This window comes from Bos indicus x Bos taurus, chromosome 13 (assembly GCF_003369695.1).
Source record: "Bos indicus x Bos taurus breed Angus x Brahman F1 hybrid chromosome 13, Bos_hybrid_MaternalHap_v2.0, whole genome shotgun sequence".
In the NCBI taxonomy this organism is placed as follows: Eukaryota; Metazoa; Chordata; class Mammalia; order Artiodactyla; family Bovidae; genus Bos; species Bos indicus x Bos taurus.
In genome coordinates this window covers 2,000,381-2,014,441 of record NC_040088.1, presented here as the reverse complement: position 1 = coordinate 2,014,441, position 14,061 = coordinate 2,000,381, and the positions used below count along the sequence as shown (strand labels likewise).

Genomic DNA, 14,061 nt, shown 5'->3' with positions numbered 1-14,061 from the left:
CATATTTTGCTTTGGCAAAATGGTAACAATCAGTTTCTATCTTAAGGAGTTGTGAGCCCACTTTTAACATTTTTTCCAAAGACTGCACTTCTTTTAGAGCAGACAGCTGCTGCTTTGGGTCTGACACTCCCGAGGCCAATTTGTTCATCTCCCTGAAACATGTTTTGGAATGATACATTTGTGTGATGGCTTACACGGAGCCATCTTCTTAGACATGAATGCACTGTCTTGAAAGTCTTGACCATCACTCTTGGAAATTAAAGCCCCCAAAGAGAGTGAGGCTCAACTTATGTCTGTCAAGTGTAGACCCATGGAGTCAGCTCTCCTGCCCGAGAGAATGTCTCACAGCATCTAGTGCAGCAGTATGCTCTGATGCCTGGGTACCTGTCCTGGGTACCACCCACGGTTAGTAGAGAATCTAGGTTGCCATGGAAATAAAAGCGAAAGAGCAATCCAAGTAAAAGGAAGCAGAGGGTGCAGTATCATGTCCCTTAAGGAAGGAGCAAGATGTTCTTGGCTTGAGTAGACTCTTTCAGCCCCTAAATGGTAACAAATGCTAAATGCGTGCTCTGATTCTGCATTTTATCTGCATTGATTCAATGGGCATTACAACTATTGATCCAAAGTCATTCCCCCATAGTCACTAATCACGTGAAAGGGTGAAAGAGTCTACAGCGGATGAATCACACTTGGAGCAAGCGAGAACCCACAACCCCAGAGCTGACGTGCCCAGGGGTCCCTCATGCCAGATGTGAACATGGAATGATTCTGTCATTTCGTGTGTAACTTACATTCTCCTCTGCACCTGTGGGGACTGAATCCTCTTTAACTGACTAAAGGGAAGATAAAAACAAAAGCAAGAGTTAGGATGTTACCAAACAGGGCCAACGGCTTTCTGGTGCCATTTTTGGGTACTGCTTGTGCACACCTTGTTCCAAGAAGAACTCAAACGAGGCTAATACAAATATAAACAGCGTAAATTAAAGGATGTATTTTAAAATGCAATGAAGGAACAATAAACATACAGACGCAGCCTGACTACAAATGGAGTGACGAGGGGATGCTACAGAAAACACAAACGGCGGCCTTGGCTGAGGGCCAGTTTTAATAACACGCGTGCCTTGACAGTTCCTGGTAGCTGTTGAAAAGAGGGACCTACGATCTGTCACACGAGATAGTCACTGTTGGGTAAGATGCATGAGCTGCTCCGGAAAATTCTGGTAATATGTCCAGAGCAATCCATCCCATGATTCTCTGAGAGGAAGCAGGCACTGATGTCATTAGCAGGGTCCTCAGCCTTATCCTGATGGTCAGGCGGTGGCCAGCATCTGAAGCTGCTTCTTACCAGCCTTCGATGTGGGCCAAGGTCATTGCGCCAAAGAACAATCTGGTTAAAATATTTCTATGGAAGGCCAGAGGGCTGGGGTCCAACATATTGAGCTTCAAACCCTGTTAATCCCTGCAGTAATTCTAGCATCTCAGTCCTGCCCCAGATAGGAGAGGTATTACCAAATTCTCTCCAAGGTCAATGTCACAATCATCCTATCGGTTTGACAAGCTCCAACCTGAGAGTTCGTCTTTGCATACTTCTTGCAGTTGTTCTGACGCATTGAGGTGGGCGGGTGGTGGTTACAGGCCACTGCGAGACTCACTTGTCAGAGCTGGATTCTCTTCCCAGAAAAGTAAGCTTGAACAAAATATTTTACAAATAACTCCAGGGTGTTCATAGACCCTTGCATCTCTTCTCTTGGACGCCAGGGCAAGAACTCTTTCTATGTCGGTGTTTATTTATTTATTTCTCTTTGCCTTTGCTGGGTCTCTGTTGCTGCCCCCAGCTTCTCTCCAGTCGTGGCGAGCAGGGGCTGCTCTCGAGTTGCGGGGCCAGGACTTCTCACTGCGGTGGCTTCTCTTGTTGCGGATCGTGAGCTTCAGCAGCTGTGGGACGTGGGCTCAGAGGCTTGGCTCCTGGGCTCTAGATCACAGGCTCAACAGTTGTGACGCACGGGCTTAGTTGCTCCGAGGCATGTGAGATCTTCAGGGATTGAACCCGTGTCTCCTGCACTGGCAGGAGGATTCTTTACCACTGAGCCATCAAGGAAGCCCCATCTATGTCGATTTTGTCCCAAGCCCTGCCTTTATTTTTACCTAGAAAACATGCAGCGTGCAAGAGAGAAGGGACCTGACATTTACAAACATATCCTCTTTATCTGGCGCTTTGTAAACATCATCTGACTTAAAGCAGTCCCAAGCGGTCAGTATGCTGATCTTCACTTACACAGCAAGAAACAAAGTACAGAGAGCTGGAGTCACTTGTTTAGATGATAAAACTAGAAAATGATGGAAATGGTTCCAGAAGCCAGTTTTTCCCCCTGTCATGATGATTTGAAGGATCAGACATTTTTTGGTAACTGTGTGAGCTTCTCTTCTACCAGAGCTTTCTCTCTAGATGAGATCTTCAGATTTGACCACTAATTTCTACTTATCTTCTTCTCACACTGAAGCTTACCTGAGCACAGAAAAATATCCCTAAAATGGATTGTGGGTTTTCTGGAAGCTTCTGATTGTTGGAAAATCATAGAACATTCAGAAGCAATTGCAAGTAGTGTAGCTGTCTTGGAACCACACCCCTTCTTCCCGAGACCACTCGGGTACTGTTTAATCCTATGGAAAGGCAAAGAATTATATGATATTTTAAGCAGACTGCCTTAAAGCTGACCCAAAAAAGTTTCAAGAGTCAACATACTGTGCACACTGAGCTGAAAAAACCCTCCCACCACGTGAGAACAGCCCTGCTGGCTTTCCAGGCGCTCTCTGCTGCGCGGGGGGCTGGAAGGAGACTGGTTTGTGCGCTGGGTTCCTGTGTTGGGAAAGTTCTTGGCCGTTGACGGCTCACTGTTTTCCAGAGGAAGCTGAAAGCTGGGTGCAGGTGAGGCTGAGATGCGAAGGGACGCCTCCAGACAGCGAGGCTTTCGTCATCTTCATCACGGCTCCGCTCCTCCCGATCCTGCTAATGTTTCGGGAGTTGGCGTTGTAAGTATCGTCTGTTCCTAAAGATATGGCTGTCTCCTACTTTAAAGCTATACTACCCAGGAAAACACTCCTTATGTTGGAAATTAGTCCAGTGGACCATTTCTCAAAGTAATCTGCATACTGTTTTCACAATTCTTGACCTGTCCGTGTACCATCTATATTTACTTGATATTTTTCTTTAAGTTGACTATCTTTTCATTTAAACAAATGTATTTAAAAAGAAAACAGCTTAACATGAACATCATATGAACGTCCTCCCCGTAACCAGAAGAACGTATTAAAACCACTGCAATGTGTAACGGTGCTCATCAAATTCTAATTATTTTTAAGTCTTTGTTAAAAAGAGAGATCATCAAGTGTAAACGCAGTTAAAAAATGCTTCTTAATACCAAGAAGAGATCTTATAATTAATGTCACCAGAGGAAATGGAGTAGAATGGAAAGAAGATAACTTTGCATCCCATGATGGATTAAATGTTTAGAGTTGTCTCCTGGAGCCATTCAAAACCATCTTGCACTCTCCATTTGCACACTGGCTTACGGGCATAACCTTCAAGATGGGGAAAGTTGAAATATCCGGTTAGAAGGACCCCAAATCGGGTAATGAGACACGAGGGTCTTGTTGCCCTTTAGGGTTTGACACACGTACGGCAACCTGCTCAGAATCCAAGTCCTGAGCGTCTTGGACGGTGGGGTCAGGTTCAAATTCACTGCTGCAGCTGTGCAGCCTCGGGCAAGTCAACCACGTCTCTCTGAACCTCAGTTCACACACCAAAAGTGGGTGATTAGACGGTTGTTCTGAGGAAACACACAATAAAGCCTGTGAAGGGAGAGTCATGCCCGAGGCAGGCCTGAGACTCATCTGCGTCTGCGGGCTGGGGTCCGGCCACAGGGCAGCTCCTCCCAGTGCAGATGTCGGGACCTTCCTTTCCGCGGGTGAAGGAGATGCCGCGAGGTGCATGTAGGGCGGTAAGAACAACTCGAACCATGTTGCAATGAGGGTTCAGGTGTGTGCAGTCTTTTCTAGAAGTCAGGGGGTACGGGAGGAGCAGAAATAAAAATTTTCAGAAATGGGAAGAGAACTCATCTGTGGAAGTAAGGACTCTGGGGGAGCCAGCATCCTGCAGAAGTAGTTTTGGGGCGGACGCCGGTGGTTGGAGAGCCCCTTACCCAACCCAGCTCAGCTGCCCTCGAGCTGGGTGTGCCCTGGGGAGAAGCAGGCTGCATGGGTGCCAAGGGTCTCTCTTCCCTGAGCAGCTGCTCCCGGAGCTGAGCTTCACACAGAGAGTTTTCTCCACCGCCTCTCGAGTGGCAGGGGGGCGGCGGCAGGCTCCGAGGACATCAGCAAAGCATCGGGTCAGTTGGCGTGGACCTTCTCCTTGGTGGCTCTGGGGGCAGTGGTGCGGTTAGTGAGTGATCACCAGGAGGAGCACAGAAGAGGCCTCAGCTGAGTCATGATCACCTTTCTTACAGTCCTAGAACTATCTGAATGGGTGAGTAGGCGTGCGGATTTACGTGCTTCAGTGTGTGGAAATGGCTGGTGTGACGGTGAGGTGTGTGAGGCGCCTAGCACAGCGCTTGCACAGAGTATGCGCTCAATGAATGGAAGGGATTTTTGCACATGCTGGGGAGAAGTGGCATCATCTCAGCCTGTCTGACCTACTTAAGGCTTTTCTTAGGGAACCCCCTACATGGTTGATGGGAATGTACACTGGTTACTGGCGCAGCCATTATGGCAGATAGTGCGGAGCTCCCTCAAAAACTAAAAACAGGGTTGCTGTATGATCCAGGAATCCCGCTCCTGGGCATATATGCAGACAAAATTCTAATTCAAAAGCATACGTGCACCCTATATTCACAGAAGCAGTATTCACAATAGTCAAGACGTGGAAGAAATCTAAATGTCCATCAACAGACGAATGGATAAAGAAGATGCAGTACACACACACACACATCCACGCTGAAATGCCACTCAGTCATAAAAACAATGAAATACCGCCATTTGCAACAAGATAGATGGACCTAGAGATGAGCGACTAAGTGAGGGAGGCAGACGAAGATAAACATCACGTGACGTCACTTACACGTGGAGATGACCACACCAAGTGAGGGAGTCACTTGATAACATCACATGACGTCACTTACACGTGGAATCTGAATATGACACAAACAAACTTGTCAGTGAAACAGACAGACTCACAGACACAGAGGACAATCTGTGGTCGCCAAGAGCGAAGAGGGGTGGGGAGGGATGGAGAAGAAGTTTGGGATTAGCAGACGGAAACGATCACACAGAGACCAGACAAGCAATGAGGTCCTACTGTATAGCACACGGGACTATGTTCTATGTCCTGTGATGAACCAGAAAAGAATATGATACAGAATGTATAACGTGAAAGTGAAAATGCTAGTCGCTCAGCTGCGTCCAGCTCCTTGCAACCCACGGACGGTAGCCCACCAGGCTCCTTGGTCCATGGGATTCTCCAGGCAAGAATACTGGGGTGGGCTGCATTCCCTTCCCCAGGGGATCTTTCTGACCCAGGGATTGAACCTGGGTCTTCCACATTGTAGGCAGATTCTTTACCATCTGAGCCACCAAGGACTTTGCCGTTTAGCAGAAATTAACTTTAATAAAATACATTTAAAAAAACGTTTCTTGATTAATATCATGTTGCTTTTAAAACTCCCTTGTATCTGGTCCAGACACATGGTTGTTCCTGAATCCCTTTGGAAGAGACATTTCTAACACTGCTCTTGGGTTATACTAAGTTCTAGCGCTGAAACGGGTAACCGGATGGCGTGGCTCTGTTAAAATATGTGACGACCTGCTCCCATCAGGACAGTGGCACATTGAACTGCATTAAACAAAAAGCCCAGGACATCCTAACTTCCACCCCTCGTGCCAGTATTTTGAGATCCTTATTGCTTATATTTTAGATTGCATTAATGAGCCCACCCAGCTCATAAACTTGATCAATGTGCTTCACAGTTTATTGACCAAGTTGCAAATAAAAACTGTGAATAAACAGGCCTGAGGCCAGATCCAGACGCCGCCCCAAAGACAGCTTCTTGCGTGTGGTTCTCATCCTCTAATAAACATTCTTTGTCGGCCTGCTTCTCCCCATCTTGTGAACATGCCTCAGATGCAACTCTACAGAACTGGAGAAAAATAGTAATACTAACAAAGATAATAATAAAACCCCACATTACTGGGCTATGTGTTAGGCAGCAGGCTAATATATATTTTTTTACATTAGTATTCCATGTCAGTTTGCAAAGCGGACACAGACCCCTGTAATTTATGGGTCTCTGTTCCAATACCCATTAAACTGTAGCTTTTATTCTAAAACCGTGCCTCCCTTTGAAGTTTGAGGTGTGTCTCTAATTCTCCTTCAAAGCTGACATCCCGGAGCTCACATTTAATGTATATCTGTTACCAGCATGGTTTCCGTGCTGAATACACGATGACAAAGTCATCCAACAACTTCTGCTTTTTCTCCTCCTCTTTCCCACATGGCAAAAGCCCACGAGCTGAGGACCCAGCAGGACCAGATTCCAATTCATCATTTCCATTGCCAGGGAGTACGCTCTGGTGGCTAATCTTTGAGGAAGAGGAGAGACGACTAACTCTTCCACATTGGGAATAGGTGCGGGGAGGGAATTCAGACAGGAATGAGAATCGGAGGGCACCACAACTCACTTCAAAAGGAAAGAAGACAGAATGATTCTAGAATGCAAGGTTGATCTCGGCACAGCAGGGTTGTCAAGCCCCTCAGTCAGAGGAACACGATAAGGTGTGGCAAGCACACACACCGAGGATGGGATTCTCATTCAAACCTCAAAACCAGAAACGCTTCAATCCTCTTCAACCAACTGGACATCTGGCTATTATCTAGTGAGTTTAAAGTTGTCCAGCTTTGTTAACAACGACAAATACCCAGTTTGAAATCTAAAGGATCTGGTTTGGACATTTATATTGCTGAGAATACCGATCTAAATGGCACATGTACTTCTCATATAAACTCGATTTACAAGAGCACCTCTCCTTTAAAGGGCAGTGCAGTTCTTAAAGGAATGTTTCTTTAAAATGCTGTCACATGGCAGCCCTTCAGCCAGCAGACACCCTGTTGCTACCGGGTCTTCCAGAAGCACCAGCTGGATCATGTGGCAGCTGCTCTGCGTTCACTGACTTCACCGTGGATCTTAAGGAAGACCTTTTCTATCAGGTCTGAGTGCTTAAGCCCGTCGTTCAAGTGCTCCCATAGTTATCCAGACCTGGCCAGCCTTTTCCTGGTTTACTTATGTATTTTGTGGCTGCACCATACAAGCAGGCGGGATCTTAATTCCCGGACCAGGGATCAAACCCCTGCCCCTGGCATTGGGAGTGTGGTCTTAGCCACCGGACCACCAAGGAAGTGCCCACGCTGGGCTGTCTAAAGGGATCCCAGTGGACTCCGGGATTCCCTTTCTGAGACAAATAAGCCATGTGATCAGAGGGATGTTTCCCTTCTCTTAGTCCACTCTGACGACCCTGGCTGCTCCCTCGTCTAAGCACCCGCGGCACTGGTAACCTGCGCTCCACGGATTAATGTCAGACTCCACACTTGACTATTTGGGAACGAAGCTGTCACTCCTCAAATGCCAGCCACTTTGTACCCATTTTCCGACTCCTCTCCCAGGTCATGAAAGGTAGGTATCACTTCCTATTTTCAGAGTTGAGGAAAGTGAGGCTTAGAGGGTTTAAATTCTTTGCTCACATTCAAATAGACAGTCACTGTCAGAGCTGAGATTTGATTATGTGTCTCTTTGGCTTCAGAGCTCACATTGTTTTTCTACTTCATCATTTGTCTCCCCCAAAGGAAAGTAGGAAAAGAGCCATTTTGAAGATACTCCAAATAAATGCATCATTTACCAACCGCATAGGCACGCACACACACAGGCGTGCATGTGTTCAGACATACGCTGTCCCTCCCAGTGGATTTCAGTCTCTCCATGGCAGCAGATGAGCCTGACGTTCCCTTAGCACCTCACGTGCTGTGGGCTCCAGAAGCTGCACTTGGATATTTAGGTTGTAACCAGCGATGTCCTACTTGAAGAAATGAGAGGAGCACTGTTCACTGAGCACTTACTACGTCTCAGATGCTCTCCGTGTAAATGACGGCCTCTCGTAACAACAGCATGAGACAGACATGGTCCGTATACTACAGGTAAGAAAATAAACGCTCGGAGGGGCCAAATCATTTGCCTAAAGTTACAGAACCCCATCTTTCTGATTCTGGCTGTTATGCCAGCTTGCCATCCCCAAGGTTTTTTAAGATCAGCTATTCTGATCTTTTCATTCAACAAATGAGGAAAAACAAACCCAAACAGAGTAAGTAACTTTTGCGAGGTCACAGAGCAAATGGTATCCCAATTACTCTGAAAGGGTGCAGTTAGTCCACATAACTGGGCTTAAACATCTTTTTGGCAAGCATAACAAAATGTGAAATTAATTTTCTCAAAGGTTATTGTTGTTTATAATAAGAACTACTTTCGCAATCAAGACTATAAATCAAAATAATGTATAATTTCATATTGACAGCCTGTAGGGGAAAACTTCATTTCTGATGTTCCTAATTGCAGACTTAGAGACTTCGAAATTTGTTTATTTAAAAGCTTCTCAATTAAAAGAAAGCGAGCTTAGAGTTAGTGAAAATATCAGAATTTTCTAGTGTTTCTCTTTGCTCTCAAAAATTTTACAAGAATGGTTTTATAACCAAATCTTATTCTAATTTAAAAAAGACAAAGACTGCCATTTTGCTTCCTAGAAGAAATAAGCTCCTCCAAGAGAATGGAAGCTGCTAGAGGGCAGCGATCTGTTCCCTGATATTTTTTCAATGCCTAGGACCTGCACACACACACACACACACACACACACACACACACATTAAAAAAAAATACTTAGCACAAACAGAGTGATTAAAACTGCTGTGGGATGAGTGAACCTCCCCCTCACTTCCATACAGATCTGTTTTCTCTGCATGCAAGAAGACAAGACAGGATTAGAGGTGACTGGTTTTCAGTTTCTCTTAACTTCATTGTTTGTGTGACCTCCTAGAGAAATAAAGCAGACGCTGGTGAAAGAACCAGCGAGACTAAAATAAGTGAGTACCTGAGCACCAAGTGCTCCTGACTTCTATTTTCAACAGGAAGAGCCGAAATTTCAAAGAGGAACTGACACATCTGTCATAGATGCCGATGATCAGGAAAGATAAAGCACGGGAGGTTTTTACATTTAGAAGCTTCCCCAGACTGGCTGGCACAGAGAGATGTCACAGTGGCCTGACTCACGCCGCACCCCTCCGAGCACGTGTGCGAGACGCAGGCGCCTCGGCCGCTGCTGTGTGACCCACAGGGCAGGGGTTTCACCCACGTTCCTTAGTCCTCACTCATTTCCATGACACGGGACTATTACTGTCTGCACTTCACAGATGAGGAAGCCGAGGCTCATGGAGGTGAACCGGGACTCAGAGTCTGATCTGACTCCAGATTTCAACCTGTATGTCAGTGCTCCTCAAACTTCCACCATTTCCAGCCTCCTGTGTAGTTTCAGCCACATTGCACGTACCCTGTGGGGCTTCCCTGGTGGCTCAGTGGTAAAGAAGCTGCCTCCCAGGGCAGGAGATGCAGGTTCGATCCCTGGGTCTGGGAAGATCCCCTGGAGGAGGAAATGGCATCCCACTCCTGTATTCTTCCCTGGGAAATCTCACGGACAGAGGAGCCTGGCGGGCTACAGTCCCCTGGGTCACAAGAGTCGGACACGACTGAGCTACTGAACAACGCCCCACCGGTGGCAGCTGTGGCCGAGAGCGGCTCCCGTCTCCCTGTGCGTGGGGCAGCCTCTGAGGGTCACGACTTCAGCGCCCACGACCTCTGCACTCCCTCGCTGCTCCTTGGCGGTGACCGAGTGCAGAGCGCTGGGAGCCTGACGCAGGACCCCCTGTGCGAGCTCTGCTTGGGCCCCGCTCAGCAGCACCCCCAGCCAGAGGCCCTCATGCCGCTCTGCCCCTCCCAGGCCCCGTAGCCTCTCCCCTCCCACACCTCCCCATGCCCTTTATCCTCCACAGTGGTTTTCCTCCAAGAGATATTCTACACATCAGCTCTGTCTTCATGTCAGCCTCCTGGGGGGACCCCAGTTTACCACTATTTACTCAGCACTGTTAGCTGTTCAGTCGCTAAGTCATGTCCATCTCTGTGACCCCACGGACTGCAGCACGCCAGGCCTCCCTGTCCGTCACCATCTCCCGGAGCTTGCTCAAACTCATGTCCATCGAGTCGGTGATGCGATCCAACCATCTCATCCTCTGTTATCGCCTTCTCCTCCTGCCTTCAATCTTTCCCAGCATCAGGGTTTTTCTTTCCAGAGTTGGCTCTTCCCATCAGGTGGCCAAAGTATTGGAGCTTCAGCATCAGTCCTTCCAAATAATATTCAGGGTTGACTTCCTTATTAGCATTAGTACCATTATCTACATAACTGTTTCCTTGGATAACTTTTTTTTCCCCCAGCTGCAGCCCGTGGGACGTGGGAGCTTTATTCCCTGACCAGGTATTGAACCCTCACCCCTGCAACTGGAAGTGCAGAGTCTTAACCGCTGGGCGCCAGAGAGGGCCCCCTCCTTGGATTACTTTTTTAAACTAAATACATGTATCGTCACCTTGAGAAAAATATATGTTAAATCTTGAGCTTATTTAATGTGCTAGTTTTATTTTCCTAATACATTTTGAATAACACATACGATTATTGAAGTAAAAATGTTTGAATAGGAGCCACTTAAATCTATCCCTTGCCACCAGTATACGGATGTAACTTACTTGGAAACTGTTCCCTTCATTATAGTGCTAATAAAATATTTTGTTAAAGAAAAAAAAGAGAGAAATGGATGAGGAAGGAGAATTAGGATGGATCTGCCAAGTGACATTGCCCAAGGTTTTCATTAAGTATTAGTGCTTGTGTTCCGGGAAGAACCCAGAAGGGAGATTTCTGTACAATGGAAAATAAACAGGAAAAGGTTTCAGAAATCCTGCTGGATTCTGGACAAGAGAAGAAACCGAACACCCACGGCATCTGTGTCCACCGCCTTCCTGGCACCGTGCACCAAGACGCACGGATGTGCCACTGGAATTGCTCAATTGGCGCTACCAGCTCTATTTTACACTCCCCCTCCCCCGACTTCTTGCTCGTCTTTGGCCACATTTAAAGCAGGCAAGAGGTCTAAACACGTGTGGCAGCTGAGGTTTGCTCGGCAGGAGGATCATGGAATAGCTCTCAGTGTCAGTCAGCGTGCCCACCTTGCTTCTTCGCTCGGCACCTTCACTCTACAGGGAAAACTCAGCGGTTTGCGTGTTCCCCTCACATGGCGCGCTGTGTGCTGCCCTGGTGGTGAACTGGTTGACGGCTGTGGTTCTCCACCAGGAGAGCGAGGCCTCAGGGCTGCTGCCGCCGAGCCTCTGCGGCTGGGGGAGGAAGGACAGAGCAGCCCGAGGCGGTCCACAGCGCCAGGGTGGGAGGAACCCGAGGACCCCCCTGTGTAGAAAGCAGACGACTCATGGAACACCACCGCCCTCTGTCCTGAACCAGAGTAATTCCACAAAGGAAAATTCCACTTGTTCATTTCCTTTCTTTCCCACAAAACACATGCTTGCAACACAACAGACACTGCATTTTTCTCACGGGGTGAGTTACAAGTCTTCAGCTCAGTGGTGAGTTGAGTCAGCTTGAAGAAGAAACTCCATGCATCATTGAATACCGTGGCTGGCCCACCAGAAACCATTTCTCAAGTCATCCTGGCCCCAGGGACTCTCCAAATCTGGAGACTAGGACTTACCTTTTTCCAGAACAGTTTGCCCAGAGGCAGAGAGCTGGGGCCCCCTTTTTCCTTGGCTGTTTCAGTGGGTGTAGAATTCTTGGCGGCCCCCTGGGGCTCCTGGAGCGTAACGTTGGCTTTGTCTGACTTGAGGTTGGCTGAAGGGGCGGCTGACTTTTCCTCGCCCTATAAAAGTCACAAAAAATGTTAATCATCGCAGGATTTCAAAAGCGAAAGGGCTCTTCTTTACACATGTGGGCTGAGGTTATGCATGTTAAGTTTTCCTTTTACAACTTTCTATATTTTCCAAATATACTGTGTGGTTGTGGATTTGTGTTAAAATCTTGGGAAAAGTCCAGATACTTCTTTTGCAAAAATATATAGAAGCATTATGTATCATATTTATGTAAGGAACACATTAGGGCTCAAGGTGACAGAAAGGGGCACTTGGCTGTTAGAATGTTAGTTTGTGCTGAGGCCATGGGTCTTCTTTAGACTGTGGTCTCCGCAGAAAAGTGTTCTGAACGTGCATCTCCAACACACTCGTGTTTGTTAACATGATAAAGATGTACTGTCTTACTGATCCAAAATCTGCAATCAAAGATGGGTTCTAATACATCTGCTTTAGAAGAGAAGGGCTGACGATCTGCTCTCACTCTGCCTGAGAGGTCACTGCAGTCAGTGGCTCCCAACCTCGTGGGCCCCACGCACTGGTTCGTGGAAGACAATTTTCCCGTAGACCGGGGTTGAGGGAAGGGTTTCGGGATGGTTCCGGTGCGTTACATTTACTCTGCGCTTCATTTCTATTGTTATTATATTGTAATATATGATGAAATAATTATACAACTCGCTTGTTACTCACTCATAGGGTTTTGATATGAGTCTGCAAGTAACTGATCTGTTGCGGTCGCTGCACAGCCAGACCTCTCTGTTAAGGATCGTGGATATCTGCAGCTGCTCCGCTGGCTTAGCTCCCTGGCTCAGCCCCTCCTCAGGCCATCGGGCATTAGGCTCTCTCTCACAAGGAGCACCCCACCTGGACCCTCGCGGGCTCGGTTCACAGCAGGGCTCTAGCTTCCATGAGAGTCTCGTGCCGCTGCTGAGCTGAGAAGATGCAGAGCTCAGGCAGCTGTGCGTGCGACGGGAGCCGCTGTAAGTACAGGTGAAGCTTCACTCGCCCGCCGCCGCCCACCTCCTGTTGTGTGGCTCGGTTCTTAACAGGCCACGGACGGGTCCCGGCCCTCGGCCTGGCGGCTAGGGACCCCTGACTACGGGGATCTGCAGTCTACAGAGATCTAAAGATCTAACATCTCTAGACTTTGCGTGAGGCACTCGGGACAGAGGTTTGGGTCTGACGAGCCATCCACAAGCCCCACGTCTCCACTTGTAGACGCAGCCTCCTCGTCTAAAGTAGATGCGGGTGAGTGGACGGACACTGGCACGAAGCACACACGCCGCTCACTCAGGCTGGGCCCCCTGCCTCCTCGTCTCCCCAGCCCTCCTCCTCCTCCCCGCACTCTGAGCAGCCAGGCCGAGCAGCGCGGGGCCATCGATCCTCCTCGGCGACTGCGCTGCTCCTCCCAGGCTCTCGCCGGGCAGGGGAGGAGCTGGGAGACCTGCAGTCTCTCTGGGTCTCTACACAAGTGAGCGCCGTGTGGAAAATTCTAACACTGGGCTCGTCTGGCCTAACCTCGTCATCTTACGTGTCTCCATTTTAACGATCCTTGGTCCAGGGACTCGTGACACAGCCCTTTAAATCCCCAGGGATGTCGGATCTTTGACTACATTTTCTGATTAAAAGGGAAAAAAAGTCTGAGAGTGAAAACAGTGTGGAAACACTCAAACCTTTCAGAGTATTTCTCATGTTGGAAAGAGTCTTAGAGGCCGTCTAGCCCCATGCCTGAATTTTCACGAAGGGGGACACTGAGGTCTGTGACCCGCCGACACTAGCCAGGGGCACAGCCTGGCCTCAGACCCGGACTCTCCTCTCCGACCTGGCGCTCTCCCTACACTGCACATTACCTCTCTGAAGGAAGCTCACGGATCACTGAACTTTACTGTCTGATGCAAGACACAGTATCTTCTGTGCTGACTTTTTTGATACTAAAAGGGAATCATTTACGGAGCAGATTCTACATTTGAATCAGGAGCTAAAGGGCCAATGTATAGAAATGACTTCTGTGACAGGT

The 14,061-nt window shown here is 48.0% G+C and overlaps 1 protein-coding gene across 14 annotated transcripts in view; it reads right to left on the bottom strand.

Annotated features, from left to right (window-relative positions):
* The window catches only part of BCAS1 (breast carcinoma amplified sequence 1), a 99,499-nt gene that overhangs the window by 22,126 nt on the left and 63,312 nt on the right, over window positions 1–14,061 (bottom strand). For 8 of the 14 annotated variants that reach the window (XM_027558227.1, XM_027558231.1, XM_027558237.1 and 5 more), the window contains 2 exons: window positions 11,894–12,058; window positions 792–833 (listed from right to left, as the gene is read on the bottom strand). In XM_027558227.1, the coding sequence (XP_027414028.1) occupies window positions 792–833; window positions 11,894–12,058 (207 nt within the window). The remainder of the gene's footprint in view (window positions 1–791; window positions 834–11,893; window positions 12,059–14,061) is intronic. The other 6 variants (XM_027558230.1, XM_027558225.1, XM_027558238.1 and 3 more) reach the window with 1 other exon arrangement.